Raw genomic sequence first — 17,653 nt, forward strand, 5'->3', positions numbered from 1 at the left:
ATTGGTCATTTCTTCATGTCACCAAATACGTCCTTTTACAGTGAAACACAAGCAGCATGTCTGGTCCCGGCACTGCAAATAGACAAAACTATTAAATTTTCATGAGAACACAAAAACAAACAAGCGAGAAAGGGCTGCCCAGCAGAATTAAAATGAAATCAAATGACAATTACAGAATCCTTCCTGCAAAACAGTCACAGTTTTAAGGCAGACAAGAGCTCCCGAACTGAAACCAGAGCCAGTAACAAAAAGGAATCATATTTAATTCAGGACACTTGGCCTCAGGTAGGAGTAAATTCACAGCTGCACTAGTCTCCCCGACTTTCTTTCCTCCTGTCATCTTTTATTGATTTACACCTCAGATTACACTGCCATGATATATTTCGGTGCAGAGGCAATATCTCCCAAACAACCACAAGTACGTGAGGCAATGCTCTGAATGATCCAGCCACATGGCACCTTATCCATAATCCATACTCACAATGCCCTCTATGTATACCCAGCTGCTGTATGCCAACCTAAAGCCAGCTGCCCATGCATAATTCCTTGATTCCTCATTGCCTGGATATTTTTCTTTTCTTTTTTTTTTTTGATTTGTACATTCATGTGAGCTCCTACCATTGTGAAAATAAAATGACTTTGCCTCGTGCCTGTGAAACAAAATTTCAGAAAAGCATGCGTAAGTGTTAAATATCAGTATGTCTGGGTGGGGGTTTATGTGAGAAGGATGTGACTGAGGGAAGCTGCAGTTTGTTTCATGAATAGACACAGTGATGTGGTGGCTGCATTGTCCTCAGAGGACGTCAAGCTGATTGTCCAGCCTGACACACACTTCAGTTCTAAATCATTCTAAATCAGTTTCATCCCTCGCTTTACAGTGAAAACCCAATTTCATGCGCAATGTTTTCTTCTTAGAAGTCAAGGATCTGCTCTGTCACGTAGTGCTACCGTTCTGTTATACTACCATTCATACTTTGAGCAGTGTGAAAAAGCCTAAACTACATCCAGACCTTCTGGCCTCGGCATTACCCAACCACAGGATGGAAAGATCATTAAGGGCAGAGAGGGAAGCTTGGCAGCTACAGGCGAACATCCATCTTATCCACTTTATCTTTTGATCAAGCGGATGTCGCAATTATCCACACAGTCCGTATATTTAATTTGGGTTGTTTCAGGGGAAGTGAGGTGTCCTGCCTTGAATACATGGTGTTTCAGTAAATCAACTGGTGGAGGGCTTGTACTCCGTATCTGTTGCAGATCTGTGGTGTGAGAGAACTGCAGAATGGGGTTGGATGTCTGTGGGCTTGATGTTATGACGGTGTGATTGATTTTTTTGCACACTGGAATGGGATAAAATTCCAAATGAAATGGGCTTTTGATGAGAGGTTTTTCTCTGACCTTGGGACTAAGGCTACATGGCAACTGATCAGCTAGATTTCAATCTCTGGTAGCTACAGAGCTGACAGCTACAATCCTTATGAATCTTCAACAGGTACACGGGCTTCAAGGTCGTCGTCCTAAAGATTATACTGGTGTGAAATGGAGTGCTGCAACAAAAAATTTTTTTTGGTGCTGTATATAATCATCCTCACATGTATTTGTAGTGGTGATATCACTTTTATAGACACAACACTCAACCAAGGAAAATACGACAATATGGTCAAGTGACCTAATTTGTTCAGCATATACTGTATAGCTGCTCCCACAGGTTGGGAACCACAGGAACACAAACATACAGAGTGAAAGTACGAGGCTATGAGATCATTTCAAACTAAAGTGTATGGAAATGTAAATATAGCGATTGGCTAAGTGACATACACATTTCACACGTGATTCTGACTTCACAAAAAAAGCAATATATGATATCATGAAGTCTAATTGGATGAAAGAAATGTTTAAATAATCCAACTTAAAATCAAAAATGACATGTATCACAGGATTAATCACATGTTTCGATTTGCACCTTTCAAGGATACAATGTCTCAGAAAATGTGTCAAAATATGTGGAGCAAACACTAACAGTCCAGTCACACTCCTCTCAGATTTCAACAGGACAGTGAAAACAGGCCTCCATCCAGATTGAACTAATAATCACACGGTTGAATGAAATGTATTTTTCCCAAATCAGCTGCCACCTACAGGAACCAGCCACAAGGCCCAAAAACCAAAAACCCCAAATCTGGCAGACAATTGTGCATTCACATAGATCCCAATCAGCCATGACAAGAAGCTAATAGAGAAAGTGAGTTCTCAGGGCCTTGAAATCATCTCTCTCATCAGTGATGTCTGTCACATACTGTAGATTAACGATATAATTAAAACATTGTTAAGCCCTTATCTATACCACCATTACTCTTTAAAGGGCAGTAACTGAGCACCCTGATTTTTATTAATTCAGACAGAAGCACTTTTACATAATTAGAAAGCCTGACTTTAAATAACGCCTTGGCCACCTGGCAAAGATTTGTGTTTATGACAGAAACATAATCAAAGATTTTTCTCTTTGTCAGAAAAGAGAACTTGTCTTTTGTGTAAAAACCTTTTTTTCCTGGTCCTTCAATGAGTTATAACCACTGGACAAGCCATAACTCAAAAGCAGCATGGCTATATATCAGCAGCACTGTTTATCAGTGTCTGACCTTTGCATAATGACAACGATATCTGTAGGTGGCCCTCCCTCGCCTGTCATCCCGCTGTTAAGCTCTGTGCACACATGCACACTCAGGGGTGAGTTTTTAACACTTTGGCACCCTCCTTAATTCGGCGAGTTATACCCGAGGATTCCCTGAAGACTTTCTTGGCCATTGGTGACAGAGGTCAATCGCATCATTAAGCTTGGTGATCCACTTCCAGGGCAATATTTTGATAGGAGCACCGAGACACCTGCTGGCATGCGACATGGTGGCCGGCAATTACAAGGGAAGAGAGGCGAAGACGAGGGACGAGAGGACAGCAGAAGGAAGGGGGAAAAGAAAACAAGATGCAAGGACAGGAGGAGGAGAAGGATCCTGGAGAGATGAGCACAACAGACAAGAGAGAGCCTGGAGAAAGAGGGACGAGGGTTAAAAGAACAAACACCAGAGGGAGAGTGTTTATCTGGATGTCACGCAGGGGAAAGGGATGGGAGGCTGTGATTAGAAAGACAAATCACTTCATTGACAAAACATGAGCTCTACAGAGACACATCCAGCCAGCAAAGTGGCGTGGAGCTGAATGTGGATTGCCAGCTTTGCCTGCTTGAGATAATGATGCACAAAAACAGTAAACTTTTGCTGCAGACTCAAGGAACGAGTGAAATGAGAAACTTCCTATCCACAGGACCCCAAAACAACGCGAATATTAATTTTGTATCCAAAAATAAACAGTGGTCCTCATTCTGTAGTTCCCAAATAATTTAATAAATGTGACTTAGAAATACTGGTGTGCATAAAGGATGTGTACTTTGAGGGAAAACCACTCCAAAATCAATACAGTGCACACACAAAATTCAAGGTAATTAAATGAGTCCAAGGGCATCAATCAAGATGGCTTCTGTGTGGTGACATTATCTAGGGAGGCTTTAGATCTCTCAGATTTCCCTTCATCCCAGTTGATCCTCATATTGCTTACGGAAACAGTCTCCCACAGGAAAGAATTCCCAGGAACGCTCCTGGTACATTTTCCACACATAGGATTCCTGGCAAAGACAACAGAGCGGTGATATGTCTTTATGAACTATGACAAACCTGAGCTCATTAGATCAGTAAAATCTAAGCAGAGAGAATACAAGTTGGATTTGAAGTTCTTCTGAGGTTTGTGTGGCTTGATGGAGAAACAGTTTCCACATTGCACCTCGGAGCTGCCTCCTTAACCTACAGCTGAGAAAAACACCACGCTGAAAGAATACCCACAGCGTATCTCAGGCTGAGTCCCAGAACCCAACTCAGTTTGGAAACTGCACCCAATTGTCCAAAATAATTCAGGCTGATAAAAAATGTAATATTTGTTTTTCCGTCTATCAATCCTGCAGCATCACATCCAAAATGAATTCTGTGCCACAAAGATAAATGCGAATCATTACAAATAAGACTGGATTTATTATTTTCTATTACACTGTGCAGCATTAAGAATTGTCCTCATCTGTACTGATGCATGTCCCTTCCATAGAGTGTGAGACGAAAGAGAGACATGCAGCTCTTTTGAAAGTGAAAATGTTTGCACTGATTGAAGGCGTTCCTTTATGGGAAATGTCATTTAAAACATGTTATAGTGAAAAGATAAGAGGACAAGTGAAGCAAAATACTTGCCCACTTCAATATAAACCCCCCACTGGTTATGGCTGATGAGTAAAAAGAGAAAAATCTAATCAAGGGGTATGCCTGCCATGTATATTATCATAAGTGTGTGTGTGTGTGTGTGTGTGTGTGTGTTGGGACTGATAAGGCTTTTGAAAGACAGCGTGAATACAGATTCTGTCTTAGTTGAAAAGGTTACACTACAGCTTTGTCATTGCTGTGGCAAATTCTGGAATAAGAAGGTCGCTGAGACATGGAGAGACCATTGTAGAGGGATATATATGAAGGAATGGGAGATTTGGCAATGGCAGCAGGATTGTTCAAGAGCTTCAGGGTGCCCCAGTAGCTCACCCATGTAATAGGACTGTGTCCTGACCGCAGCAACCCAGGTTCAATTCCAACCCGGGCCCTTTGCTGCATGTCATCTCCTCTCTCTCCCCCCTTTACTGTCTCCGTTCAGCTGCACTATCCCATAAAGGCAAAAGGCCAAAAAGAGCTTTAAAAGTGCACACCTTGTTCCTACTTTTGGATCATGCAATAAAACAGAAGAGATAGGTATTATACCTGCCCCGTGTGCTCGGTTTCGTCCTTGTTAATAAGGTACATCAGAAAAAATCTGTAAGGACACAGAAGCCGGATTCATGTCACATCGCTCCCACAGTTTGTGCACAAGGTGTAGGATTGATTATGGAGTGATTATGAAATCAACTGTTAGATATTTCAAGTGGAAATACAATCAAGTCAAATATTTAATGTTAGCAAATATCTAGTGATTGACAAGAAGCAAGGAATACTCAAAACGACTTTAATTATGAGATTTCAGTATGTAGATCTTTAGCAGGTAGCTTAAAATGACCCATGAAGGACCACCATGCATACATATACATGAGCAGGGAAGAGTCCATCAGTCACACGATGACTGACTCGGGGAATCCATGCTAATTAGGCTAAAGAAGCTCTCGACAGCGGCAATTATTGATGTGGTGACAGTGCACAACACAACACCACTTTCCAAATAACGTTTTTTAAGCATCCACATAGCAGAAAAAAGTTTTAATTAACTGCGATTAACTGTGCATCCACACAGGTGATGAGTGCTGTTTGTTGATTTGTGTTGTATGTACGAAACCATTGACAAATGAAAAGAAAACTGTGTTATAATCAATTGATGACTGATGTGGTAATTCTTTTCTTTAATGATTTCAGTTCTACACAAACACCGTCTCACTTTTATTGGCAACGCATCCTTTTGTGATGACTTGTGAGCCTTTTCAGGCTGCACCCCATTTCTATACGTAATGTCACATTTGGTGGAGCCTCTGGACATTTTAAGCCTGCAGACCAGCGGAGGACTTTTCGCCTCCTCTCAGTTTAGAGTTTGGTCCTGAACACCTGTCACTAAGACTGCGAGGTGTGCAGCATTTAATCTGATTGTCATGGCATACATCAAAATGACAGTACGTTAACTGATGCCGATTAGTAAAATACTGATAAATATATAAAACAAGACAGTGGTTTGAATCTGAATTACAAACGCAAGTGCTGCGGTGGTTATTGGGGAAGGGAAACATAACACATTTAATATTTCACACCACGAGCATGCCGAAAACAAAACAGAATAACACATTCTCTATCAATCATAATTTTGGTTTTTAATGTGCTTTTTTGCTTCTTAGAAAGGTTTAGTGTTGGTGGAGCATGCAGAATATTTATGCTTCACTTTATCTGTGAAAGGCAACGTGACAAATGCCTGCCTTGTTAGTGATAACATATCAGGCTGTGAGTTTTAGTATTAGGTTGAGACACTGACAACCCGAGGCATGAAGGCGAGTCAACTCACAGATAGTTGGCCAAGTTGTGCTCCTGTAGAGTGTGAGTCTCAAAGCCATGTGGGACTTTATCAAAGTACTCACTTCCTATTCCACATATAAAACACTTGGTCTGCAGGAGGAGAGACGTAAGACATGTAAGGATTCACAAAAAGGATTGGACATACATGATGTTCTCTGGTGTATATGAGGAAAAAATAAGATCCGAGACCGTTTGTTTTAGTGCTCTGTGTCTCAAACTCCGCATGCGAACACAACAGTAAGATACCTTTTAAGTTGTTTTTGCAAAGAGACTCCAAGGAGACCCACAAAAGACAAAAGACTGTAGATAACAGCAACTTGATACTTCCAGGATTACTCGCTGCCAGGCTTTCAAAAGACACTGAGGGGCACATTTGCTGAGGATCATTGTGGGAGTACTAAACAATCAAATTACCCTTGCCCATATCTACTGTGGAGCCATACGAAGGTTTTGTGCTGGTAAAATGAAAATCAAATTTGTGTTTTTGGCTTAATGCAATATGGATTTTAGGGCATTCCTATTCAGGGCTTCAAATTATGGGAGGATGGAAGTGACAGCTGAAACTGATTTATCATTCCTGACTGCAGCAGACCGAATTGCATCTGAGAAGCAATTCTGAAAAACAGGCAACTGTAAAATCTGTTTGATTTTTTGAGAAACAGTGAGACAAAGACTATATGAGACTAAATAAAGACGTAAATAACTGATGTCAGAGAAAATGACAAGACTATACTATATACTGATATATAGTACCATTCATAATCGTTTCACAGCCTCTGCCTGTTCTTGTTCTCTTAAGCTTTTGGCAATCAGTACAATATTTTGCCTGAATTCTTTTTTAATCTGTTTTTTACTTGACTGCACAACAGCTCTCTATTTTCAAGTGATGTGTTTTTTCCACGTGACGGTACAGTGGCAGATACTGACAACTGTGTGTTTGCCACCATGACAACTTTGTGCTCAGTGACATCAGCTGTGTACCTGTTATATTTAGAGGGTGGCTCACCACTGTTTGTCACATCCTCTGTGCTGCCTTGTTGCCTCAGTAGTCCAGTCTTTGATTGCCCGCCTGCCTCTCCTGCACCTCTGAGCTTGTTTACCACTTCTGATTACATGCTGTACCTGTTGCTGATTGTCAGCCTGCGTGGCCACATAATAAAATCTCTTTTAACCTCGCTCGTCCTGCCTGCAGAGAGTGCCATGGTAGGGTTCTGTTCACACCTGTTGCAGAGGCACGCCACTCAAGGACGCATGCACTGTTGCTACCCTGACAATTAAACTACTTCACTCCAACCAAAGAAGCATCGCATGTAACCCTGGCTCAGTAACTCTGAGCAATGCAATGTGCAGAATCATTATCATAAAGACGAAATGCATCTTCATTTCTATCCTACTGCATCTAGCCTTCACTTATTATGCTCCAAATACAGTTACATTCTCTAACCGCACTAATTGTGTGTGCGTGCAAGCATGAGTGAAACTAGACTCTGAGAGAGAAAGAGAAACGACTGAAACAGTCAAATGGTAGGGATTTGTTTTGCTCAGACCGAACTTTCTGTAATTAATCCAACTAATTATTCAGGAGAAAGAGATAATGGTATCCTCTCATTAAGGACAATGGTGCGATCGTTTCTGGTGACAAGAGCTCCAACTGAATCCACTTAACAGACTTTATCTTGTGCACACATTCATCTCTTCACACACACTTAAAATACAATGACTGCAGCATCTATCCTTCAATAGTCTTTGTATTCAAATCTGACACAGCACTGCACACCGTACAGCCTTAATGCCCACACAAAAAGTGGTCGAACTGCTTAGATGGTACGTATAAGTAGGGCAAGAGAGAGGGGAAGTGTCAAATCTCACCTCCATATCCTCTTTCACCTGCTCCTGCTGGTCACGCAGCTCTCCAAAGGCATCAATTATCAAGCCTGAAAAAAGATCATGATTGCATTCATCTGTGTATCTGTTTGTATTCAGGTGTACATGTGCAAGAGGTGCTTGTGTCTGAATGACCGTTATCACTCACAGTCAAGGACTCATTGGAATGCATTTTGTGCGTGTCTTGGTAACAACATATGGAATATGATGCTAATGCACATCAGCATGACCTGAAGCTGAGCAGTGAAACAAATTCAGCGTGTGACACTCACCCTGGATGATGGCCAAGAGGATGACAATGACAAAAAAGAAAAAAGTGATGTCGAAGACGATGCGTTCCACTTCAAACTCATCTCCAGCAGGGTCCTCAATCTCGTCACCAATGCCCCCTCCCGCACGCACTCCCACATACATGTGGAACATGTAGCACTGAAAGAAGAGACATTATCATTTATTATACAGTATGCATTCCAACTGAGGATGAGGACACTCTTCGCCCAAACTATTCATGCCAGATACACATTTCCTCCAGCTGTCTTCAACAAGGGTATGGGGTAGGGGGAGAAAATGTAAAGTATCTAAGAAGGCCTCCAGTATTATTCCTCCAAACTCCAACGATAACACAGTATTTTAAAAATTCAAACTGCAAAACAACATGAGAATATATTTACTGCATTTTCATGCCCGTGTCCACGCTGGTTGCTTTTGGCAGGGTGGGGGCATTTAAAATTTTCAAACAGGCAGCATTTTATACAATTTCACGGAATAACAGAAGGTTTTTTTAATCAATGTTCTTTGCCTCAGACAGTATTTCCCCGCAAGGAGTTCATGTAAGAGTGTGAGGTAAAAAGAATTAACATTCAACCTGTCGAGCAAGGACGGTGCTGTGCTTTCAAGTAACACGGACGATATTTTCCATGAGAGACCTGAACAAAAACAACATGAACATTGTCCTGCTAACTTTCAAGGTAATTTCTCCTGTTCATGAGACTCTGCTTATCTTTGTATTTCTGCCATTTTGCATTGTACTTGTGGTGTTGTAATGTTGGTGAAGGGACTGCAAATCACTGTTGCTGAAGTGCTGCTAAAAGTGGCGCATAAACAACACAGCGAGTGTGACTGAGGAGTTAATGCAATATCCCCTGCCTCCTATAATAGTAGGGTTTTATTCAAATGGTATCGCTGCCCATCCGCCTGCTAGTGTGAGTGACAGCGGAGTCCACATTATAATAAAGCAGGCGGTGGGGTGTTAATGTTGTGAATGGCCAAACAAAGGGCTATGCTGAGGCTTGAGGAGCTGTTTTGTATCCATGTGTCCATCACTTTATGGAAAAGTAGAGGAGGAACTAAGACAAGGAGCTGTTCTCAGTCCAACAATGGGGATCACTGTCAGAATCCTCCTCTAGCCCTTTCACTCTGAAGAGGCAGAAAATGAGCTGTGTGGCTGAAGTTGTACTAGAAAGATCAACATCAAGAGATAGAGGGAACAGATAGAGGCATATACGAGTGCAGAGACAGACTACTCTGTGTGTGTGTGTGTGTGTGTGTGTGTGTGTGTGTAAATTTAACTCACAGTAAGCATGTCATTGCACTTCATGTCTTGTGTATCTTTGTCGTCATTCTTGTTGTAAAACTTCCTGAAGAAGTTGAAAGCCACGACAGTGTAGAGATACACAACAACCGCCAACAGGCCCACAGTCAGGACCAACTGAGACAAACACACACATAATTACAAAAAGACAGACAGAGGCAGATGGGTTTTAACACGCTTCTTCATCTCAGAAAAGTCCCAATATAACCTTACAGCGTGAAAGCAAACATCACACGCATGCAAACTGCAGCGATGACCACACATTAAGACAGATGGATAGAAAGGACTGACATGCACGCACACACCTGTTTCCCATTGTGTGTGACAGATGAAAGGATGGTACGAAGTGTCTTAAAGCCCATGGCGATGTCCAAAAGATGGGCAGCAAAGAAGAAGTTGTTATAATGACCCAGAATTGACATGGCCATGTACCAGGCCAAGTACAGGAAGGACTGTGAGTACACACACACACATAAAACAGGCAATATAGATTACTGGGACAGATACAGAGACAAATGTGTGTTCTAGATAAGGCAGAATCACAGGATATTACCACCGTCACTTCTGCAGCATGTGTGTGCAGCATGTGTGTGCAGCATGTGCATTATATCAAACAAAATTATGGCACTGTAGAACAAGAGATTAAACAAATAAGTCATAAAATATCTGATATGTTATACACATAGTGCTTGGTCATATTAAATTATCTGTCAACATAAATTGCAGGGAGTAACACCTTTGTCTTTATCTTTGTAGGAACAAGAGGGCATGTACAAACAAATCAAGTAGAAGCCATTAAATATTAGACACAACCAAACTTACATTATCAGTGAACACAACTCCTAGTTTCCAGACCCGGTACTTCAAGTCAATGGAATTAAATCTGAAATAAACAGGATTATCACAGAGATACATGATGGCAAGAACCGTTAAAATAAGATAAAAACGTCCATGTCTAAAATCAGACCCTTGATGCTACAGTGTCTCGTCTTAAAAGGGCATGTCTGTTATGTGGCCTCATCTCAGACAGTCCTGTTCTTCCTCAAGTGCAACATAATGTTTGAGGACCGTCTTTGTCTGGCCACCTGTTAGGTAACGAGCACAAACGCACAACCAGTACTCAATATTACTGAAATGGCTACAAATGATGGCATGGGCTATTTATAATTAACCATTTGAAATGTTACTTCAAGGTGTTACTAACAAGGCCCGGACATAACAATAAATAGCTCAAGGTTTTAATGTTCATCAGTAGGGCTCATTTAGGATTTCTATTCAGCTCTGCAGTAAAATGAATTAGAGGAAGAGTGATATCAATTTCCTAATGTTTCCTTTTAATGCCAGGTTTCCTGCAAACATACATGCAGCTGTCCTTCAGAGAAGGATGTCACATTGCTATCATTAATGTAAGATGCTTTTTGTACAGCCACCTGCTCAACTGCATACTATATTACCCATCAAAGGCCAGGATTATTTATTATTTATAACAATGATATATATATGCCATACTGAAATGAAAGATCCTGTCCTTTGATGCCTCAGTGTACGACAAACATAAACCATTTAAAATGCTCTCCTATTTAATAATCCACCATATTTTTTTATGAAACTGCATACAACGCAAAGTAAATGACAGACTGGATACAGTTTCCCATGGATCCCTTTAAGACATGGGCTGTTTTTTTTTTTTTTTCTACTCACAGAGCACTCCAGGCAATGTCTCTCTTGAGCCTCTTCCTTTCTTTTTGCTCAGAGCTGAAGTCTAAAGCAGCTTGGTCCAGACCTAGGAGTTCACTGATCTTCTCACAGCCGTAAAAGTCACCATACTTATCCATCACCTGACGGGGGAAGAAGACAGGTTTACACAGTGTCTCTTCAGTGTCTTCTCATATGAATAAAGAATGACAAGAGTTCGCAAGAGGTAACTGGCTGAATTTCTCTGCACAGTCTGTGCCATGATGAGATGACAGCTACTGAACAAAAAAGGAAGGACTGTTGGATACCTGTGCCGACAATATTGTTTCAGGTGGCGTAGTGGATGCACCCACATCCAGTCATCTAGGCTTGTATATTACCATTTACCTTCTTCCTAAATTGTGTTTGTACAGTGAACCTTGGTTAGTAAATACTTGATTTAATAACATGACAGATGCAGAGTTTCTCCTTATTGAGCTGCTGTGGCTCTAACAAACTTTATGTCACTTAATTTATTAACTTGAACTGAAGGCCAACCACAGTCTAGCTTTATTACAGAGCCATTTTATTATTACAAAAACACACGGTAAGCAATATCTACAATCTCCAAACTCAAAAGTGGATTACCAGAAGCACTTGAAGGCATTATACCCTCTTTTTTACTGCAGGCTCTTAAACTGATGCAATACAGCGTATAAAATGAAATGTGGCAGTGCTAAGTGTACTCCATACAGGCCATGTGGCCACCCAGTGGCAAAAAGTTGAGGCCCACACTGAAGCACCTTAGGATTCATCTCCCTTCGTAACATGAGAGGCAATCAGAATGAGGACACTGAGCGCTTCACTGTCTCTGGAGACAATAAACTCCACTGTGGTGCCAGATAGGGGAATAATTACACCTGCTGTTAAATGGCTCATTAACTTTCAGTTAGTTTCTTACTGCTGTGACACTGAGTGAAATACACACACAGTTGCATACGTGGACAAGAACATTGAGAATAGAATATAGAATATTTTTGCTGTGCAAAACCACAACTGAGGTCCTCTGAAGATCTCACCTTCCTCTTCACAAATTTATCCCAGTAATTACTTGGAAAAGATCTGAAAAGACAAATGAATATTATAAAACAATTTAGAATGAAAAAATTAGAAATGTATTGAAAACTAAAACATCGCTGTGAGTGAAACACTTCTGTACTGAACAACTTGTAACATGACTGATGCCAGCAGTGAGCGCCTCATATTATAAGGGTAAAACACGTTTTTATTTCATGTTAATATGACATCAGCGCAGCAGATTATGTGGCGACGAACATACGGTGTATTAATGACCAGTCGGTCCCAGTGCCCTTTGATGTCTTCCTCAGGGGGCTGCTCTGTCACGTACAGCCCGTCAAACTCAAGCCTTCGTGCCACTTCCTTCTCACGTTTGAAGATCACCAATGGTACCTGCCAATCAAATGCAGTACAGTGATCACTTGACTCTTTCAATTATCCGTTTGTTGGTAAATTGGCAAAATGAATTAAACACATATTTGCTAGCAAAGTGCTTCATTGTCAATTTGTTTTTGCTTTTAAAAGATGCTCTAAGTCTATGTGATGGAGAGAAACCGGTATGATTTCATTACTGTGCTCAAGCTGGTATACCTTGAGGCAGTAGTAACCAATAATACAAAAGAAGGAAATGACTGTGTGTGCCACAGCGAGGAAATGCAGCGACGGCTCCATGTATCCACTGCTCTCCTCCAGCACAAAATAAACGGAGCCCTTGTCGTCATCTTCAGCAGCATCTTCAGGGTCCAGGTCCTCACTGTAAACAGATGTGATTCCTCCTTCCTCTTCTTGTGATGCAGGCAAAGATGCTACCTGGGACGACAGGAAGAGACCGAAAGAAACTACAGCATCCAAAAGACCAAACAGTTAAATAAAGTCCTCTCTTAATGCAGGCTCTGGTGAATCTATGCAGTGTGGTCATCGGTTTGCAAATTAATTAAGGTAAGATAAGATATTCCTTTATTAGTCCCACAGTGGGGGAATTTCCAGTATTACAGCAGCAAAGTGGATGGCAAAAAATGGAGGGCATCAGTAAAAAAGACATTAAATAGCATTACTGTTGTGTTCCAGTGAAAATAAAGTTTTTAACCTTGTTCACATGTCCATGGAATGTTTTTTTCTATGCTACAAGACATAAACACCTCGGCTGAATATTTCAGGTTTGGAACTGAACCAATCCAAGAACCAATCTCAAAAACCCTCATTCACACAGCCAGGATTTCACACAGGATTTGCAGTGTGGGGCTTTCCAGATGATAATGTAGTTAAGGTGAAGGGTCATGTTATCTATTACGTTTACATTTCTAATGTAGAGTGAGACACATATATTACATTACCATTCTGATACATTGACTTGTATGCGATTCTGTACAATCATGGCTGAATTACTTCTGTATGACCACTTGCTATTGTGTAGCATACCGCAGCTGGCACAACAGAAAACAAGCAGAGGTTTGTGTGTTTGATGAACAGAGTCGAAGGTGAGTCAGTACGCTAGAGGTGCAGGCGAGCAGCAGAGGGGTGGCGCTATTTGCATATTCATAGAGCTGCGCATACTAAATGAAGGCAAAGGTGTGGAGTTACATCTAAGACATTTTCAAGGATTTATTTCACGAAAAAAACTTCTAAATATGTAATTTAGATGAAGAGAAGTGAATTTTGGGGTTTAATCAATGCAAGGAGAGGGACTTTACTTAAAAAGGTTTGAAAGCATTTATTAATTAAACTAGATTTCCCTTGCTTTGTTAATTCCGAGTGGACAGGGCGAGATCAGCAAATTATGCTCAAGCCTGTAATACTTGAAATTGTACAACTTTGCAGGCATGGAAGAAGTACTTCATCATCCTTTACATAAGCAAAAGAAGCAATACCACCATGCAAAAACACTCTGTTACAGATCTGTGTAGAGTACCTGAAAATTGTATGCAAGTACAGTACCTGAGTAAACGCACGCTCACCTTATAGAAGAGGAGGATGAAGTTGATCGCAAAGGCAACAAACAGGGCCAGCAAGCGAATATTATAAAAATTCCTTGCAAAGTAATTCTGGGGGGGAAAAAAGAAATAAAAAAGGAAAAAGGTTTGTGTGTTTTCTGCCTGTATTCTCAAACTGAAGTGCTTGTAAGAGTGCATCTTTATCTGTTGGTACAGAATATGTATCCATAAGTGCACAATATGTCATGTTGTATTTGTCTATTACCAGCAGGCTCTTGTTATGAGTGCTTATCATCTCCCAGAGGGCTGACTGCTGGCTCTGTGGTTCCTCTGACTTATTAGAGCATCTGTTGCCTCTCCATTCTGCCTCTGCTCTCTCCTTCCCAGTTTTCTTCTCAGATTCTGTCCATCTGCAAACAGTCCAACCACAAACAGAGGGAAGGTCAAAGAGCTTTATTTCGACAAGGAAACAATATATGGGATGATGAAATCAAACTTCTTTTTTAGTTCAAGGTGCTCTTTGATAAAGTGTGACATCGGCATAAGACTGCTTAATTTTTCCAAAATTACACTGCAGTTTTTCTTAGTTTTAAACCCGCTGTACACTATCACCACTACCAAATCCACTCTCTATTTTTTTATACATTAACTGAGTCGGCATCTCATGCTTAGGATGTTCTGAGGAAGTTAAATAATCCCTCTTTGAGGATTTAAGTGAAGCAAGACACTCACTTTGTATCAGGCGTTTTCTCATCTTCTATTTTCTCCTCTGTGGCGGTGCGGGCTTTTAGTTGCTGTCAGTAAAATTCATGAGGAAATCAAAATTTAATATGAATCAGAAGAGTATCAAAGCAGTACAAAATTAAGAAAATTATGCTCAACAAAACACACTGAGCACCAAAATTTGAAAATGGTGAATGGACATCTCATATCCAAATAAATTCATACCATCCCTTGATCCTTCTCCGCAAAATCAGCGGTGGCATCTGTTCTGGAGGTTGTGTTGAACAGGTCGGTCAGGCTGGCGGTGAGGTCCTGTGCTATAAGTCTGTAGTGACTTCCCTGCCTCTTCACTTTGAGGCCGAATATATCCGACAGTACATCCACCTCTCTAGGGGAGGTCACAGCTGCCACCTGCCCAATCTCCCGCAATTCCCTCTGGGAAGACAAACTGGCAGAGCACTTCCTCAGTCGATCCACACCACTTGGCACCCCCATGACCTCATCAAGAGTTGGCTCAAGGATCCCACCCAGCAAGTCTGATATACTCATCCTTTTGGCTCCCTCTATGAGCCCACCGTTCACAAAGGCTATGTACAGCACATACATGATGCTGCGAACTGCAACAGAAATACACCAGACCTGAGCCATAAAAATCCATCTGAGGAAGGCAACAACTGACATCAGGATATCCTTCAGGGTCATCTTCATCAGTGTCTTCAGGTGTTGGACAGAAAGTACAGATATGAGCAATAACAACCAATGACACAAGAAAAACATTCCTTTGTTGTCCAGCCCTTCTTCACTCTTCCTCTTTTCCTCCTCTCCTTTGTCAGCATTCCTCTCTCCAGCATCAGAGCCAGATATCTGGGCTGCAAGCTGCATCTCAAAGATGGTGTCCTCACAGAAATTGACAAACATCTCCATTTTCTCCTTCTCTCCACCCTCATTAACCACATCAAAAACGAACTGCCTTTTGGATTCTTTGACCTGAGGCTTCTCCCATTGTGTGCGGCTCGATTCACTGATCTCGAAGTAGACACGTTCAATGCGCTTCCCACTGCCAAGGATCTCAATACGTCCTAAATAGGGCCGGAAATAAGTCAAGACACATTCTGCCAACTCCAAGAATGTCTTGAGTCTTGAATCGTTGGGCATGTGTTCAGACAAATTGGTCAGGAGAACGGCGATGCTGAAGCCGATGTCTTTGGCTGGCTCATGGAAACGATCCACAAAGGCCTCATAATCCACAGTTTCACTATCGTCGGTCTCCATGCAGGAGAGGAGGAAGTGAATCTCAGCTTGGGAGAAACGCTTGCAATTCTCCATGGCTTTCTGAAAGTCCTTCCTGGAGATGCAGCCCTTGCGATCAGGGTCGTACTCTCTGAAGGCATCTGAGGAGGTGAGGTCTTTGAGTTTGAGGAACATGTCAAAAAACTTGAGGATCATCTCCACATTGCCTGATGATTCCACCAACATATCCACCATCTGCTTCCCAATAGTTCCATTAACAACATTACCTGCAGGGGAGCGAGACAAGCAGAGAAATACAGTTTATTTAATAATGATATTAAATATAATATTGTATTTATGATTATAAATTGTGTAGAAAACAGGGTTAACGGGAAATCTTGCCTTCTAACATGGACAGCAAAAAAACAACCATGTCCTTTTGTAAATCCATGAGCTCTTTCAGAAGGTCAATTTGCCTTGAATCCTGTAAATAATAGTTTTATGATAACACTTTTAGCACATGTATTTTTCATTTCACACTTTTCGTTTACATATTATCCGAGACCGTTTACAAACACTTCAAGACACAAATGTAGAGGGAAATGAGTTAATTAAACGTCAGTGAGTAAGTGTCGTATACCTGAGAGAGCTTCATCTGCATGTGGGCAAAGACATGGAGGAATCCCACAACAGCGTCCCACAGACGACTGTGAGCTAGACTCTGTTGGTTACCAGTACACGGGCCCTGCATGAATACACTGACGATGTGAGCTGCATCATTTTAAAAAACATCCCAACTGGCATAAAGGTATAAATCCACATTTCAGTCAAATATACAGTTTAGTATATCCAAAGAACCAGAAGGCTGATGTTTTGTCTAGACGCTCACAGGATGAAACACTATGACACTATATCATGTAATGGACACTGACTGACCTGTATGTACTCAGTGAGTGTGTTGAAGACCTGTTTGGCCACTTCAATGGCCTTGGAGAAGTTGTGTTGGCCGTGTACATCAATCACATCCCTCCCTGAGTAGTACCAATAGAAGTCACTGATTGACTCCTACATTGTGGCACAGACAAACATTTACAGTTCATGTAGAGTAAACATACTGCTGTGATTACACACATCATGACAAATATACTATTACAGGATCTTCAATCTGATGACATATGAGTCTATATTCACACAGTACCCAAATCATAGAGTACAAATATTGTTGGACAGCAGTAAGTTAGTTCAGCATCACAAAGGAAAATCTGTCACTGTGGACTTACCTGTACTCTCAGCAAATAATCCACTGTGGATATTATGATGTTGACAGTGGTGTTGTTGCCCGTTTGTGTTCTCAAGTAATTCTGGAAATCTAACACACGAAGAAAAGAAGAGCTGAATGTGAAAAGAGAAGTGCAATG

General features: G+C 41.2%; 1 protein-coding gene across 1 annotated transcript in view; it reads right to left on the bottom strand.

Annotated features, from left to right (window-relative positions):
- Positions 1-17,653, bottom strand: part of LOC143328331 (ryanodine receptor 2-like) — a 159,051-nt gene that overhangs the window by 93,900 nt on the left and 47,498 nt on the right. Inside the window, 21 exon segments of the mRNA XM_076743409.1 lie at positions 3,610-3,676; positions 4,839-4,890; positions 6,115-6,215; positions 7,995-8,059; positions 8,282-8,438; positions 9,583-9,717; positions 9,906-10,052; positions 10,423-10,483; positions 11,031-11,038; positions 11,316-11,438; positions 12,354-12,396; positions 12,614-12,744; positions 12,943-13,105; positions 14,299-14,393; positions 14,548-14,692; positions 15,015-15,076; positions 15,231-16,522; positions 16,638-16,719; positions 16,876-16,980; positions 17,172-17,300; positions 17,516-17,604. Coding sequence (XP_076599524.1) covers positions 3,610-3,676; positions 4,839-4,890; positions 6,115-6,215; positions 7,995-8,059; positions 8,282-8,438; positions 9,583-9,717; positions 9,906-10,052; positions 10,423-10,483; positions 11,031-11,038; positions 11,316-11,438; positions 12,354-12,396; positions 12,614-12,744; positions 12,943-13,105; positions 14,299-14,393; positions 14,548-14,692; positions 15,015-15,076; positions 15,231-16,522; positions 16,638-16,719; positions 16,876-16,980; positions 17,172-17,300; positions 17,516-17,604 — 3,252 coding nt within the window.

This window comes from Chaetodon auriga, chromosome 11 (assembly GCF_051107435.1).
Source record: "Chaetodon auriga isolate fChaAug3 chromosome 11, fChaAug3.hap1, whole genome shotgun sequence".
In the NCBI taxonomy this organism is placed as follows: domain Eukaryota; kingdom Metazoa; phylum Chordata; class Actinopteri; order Chaetodontiformes; family Chaetodontidae; genus Chaetodon; species Chaetodon auriga.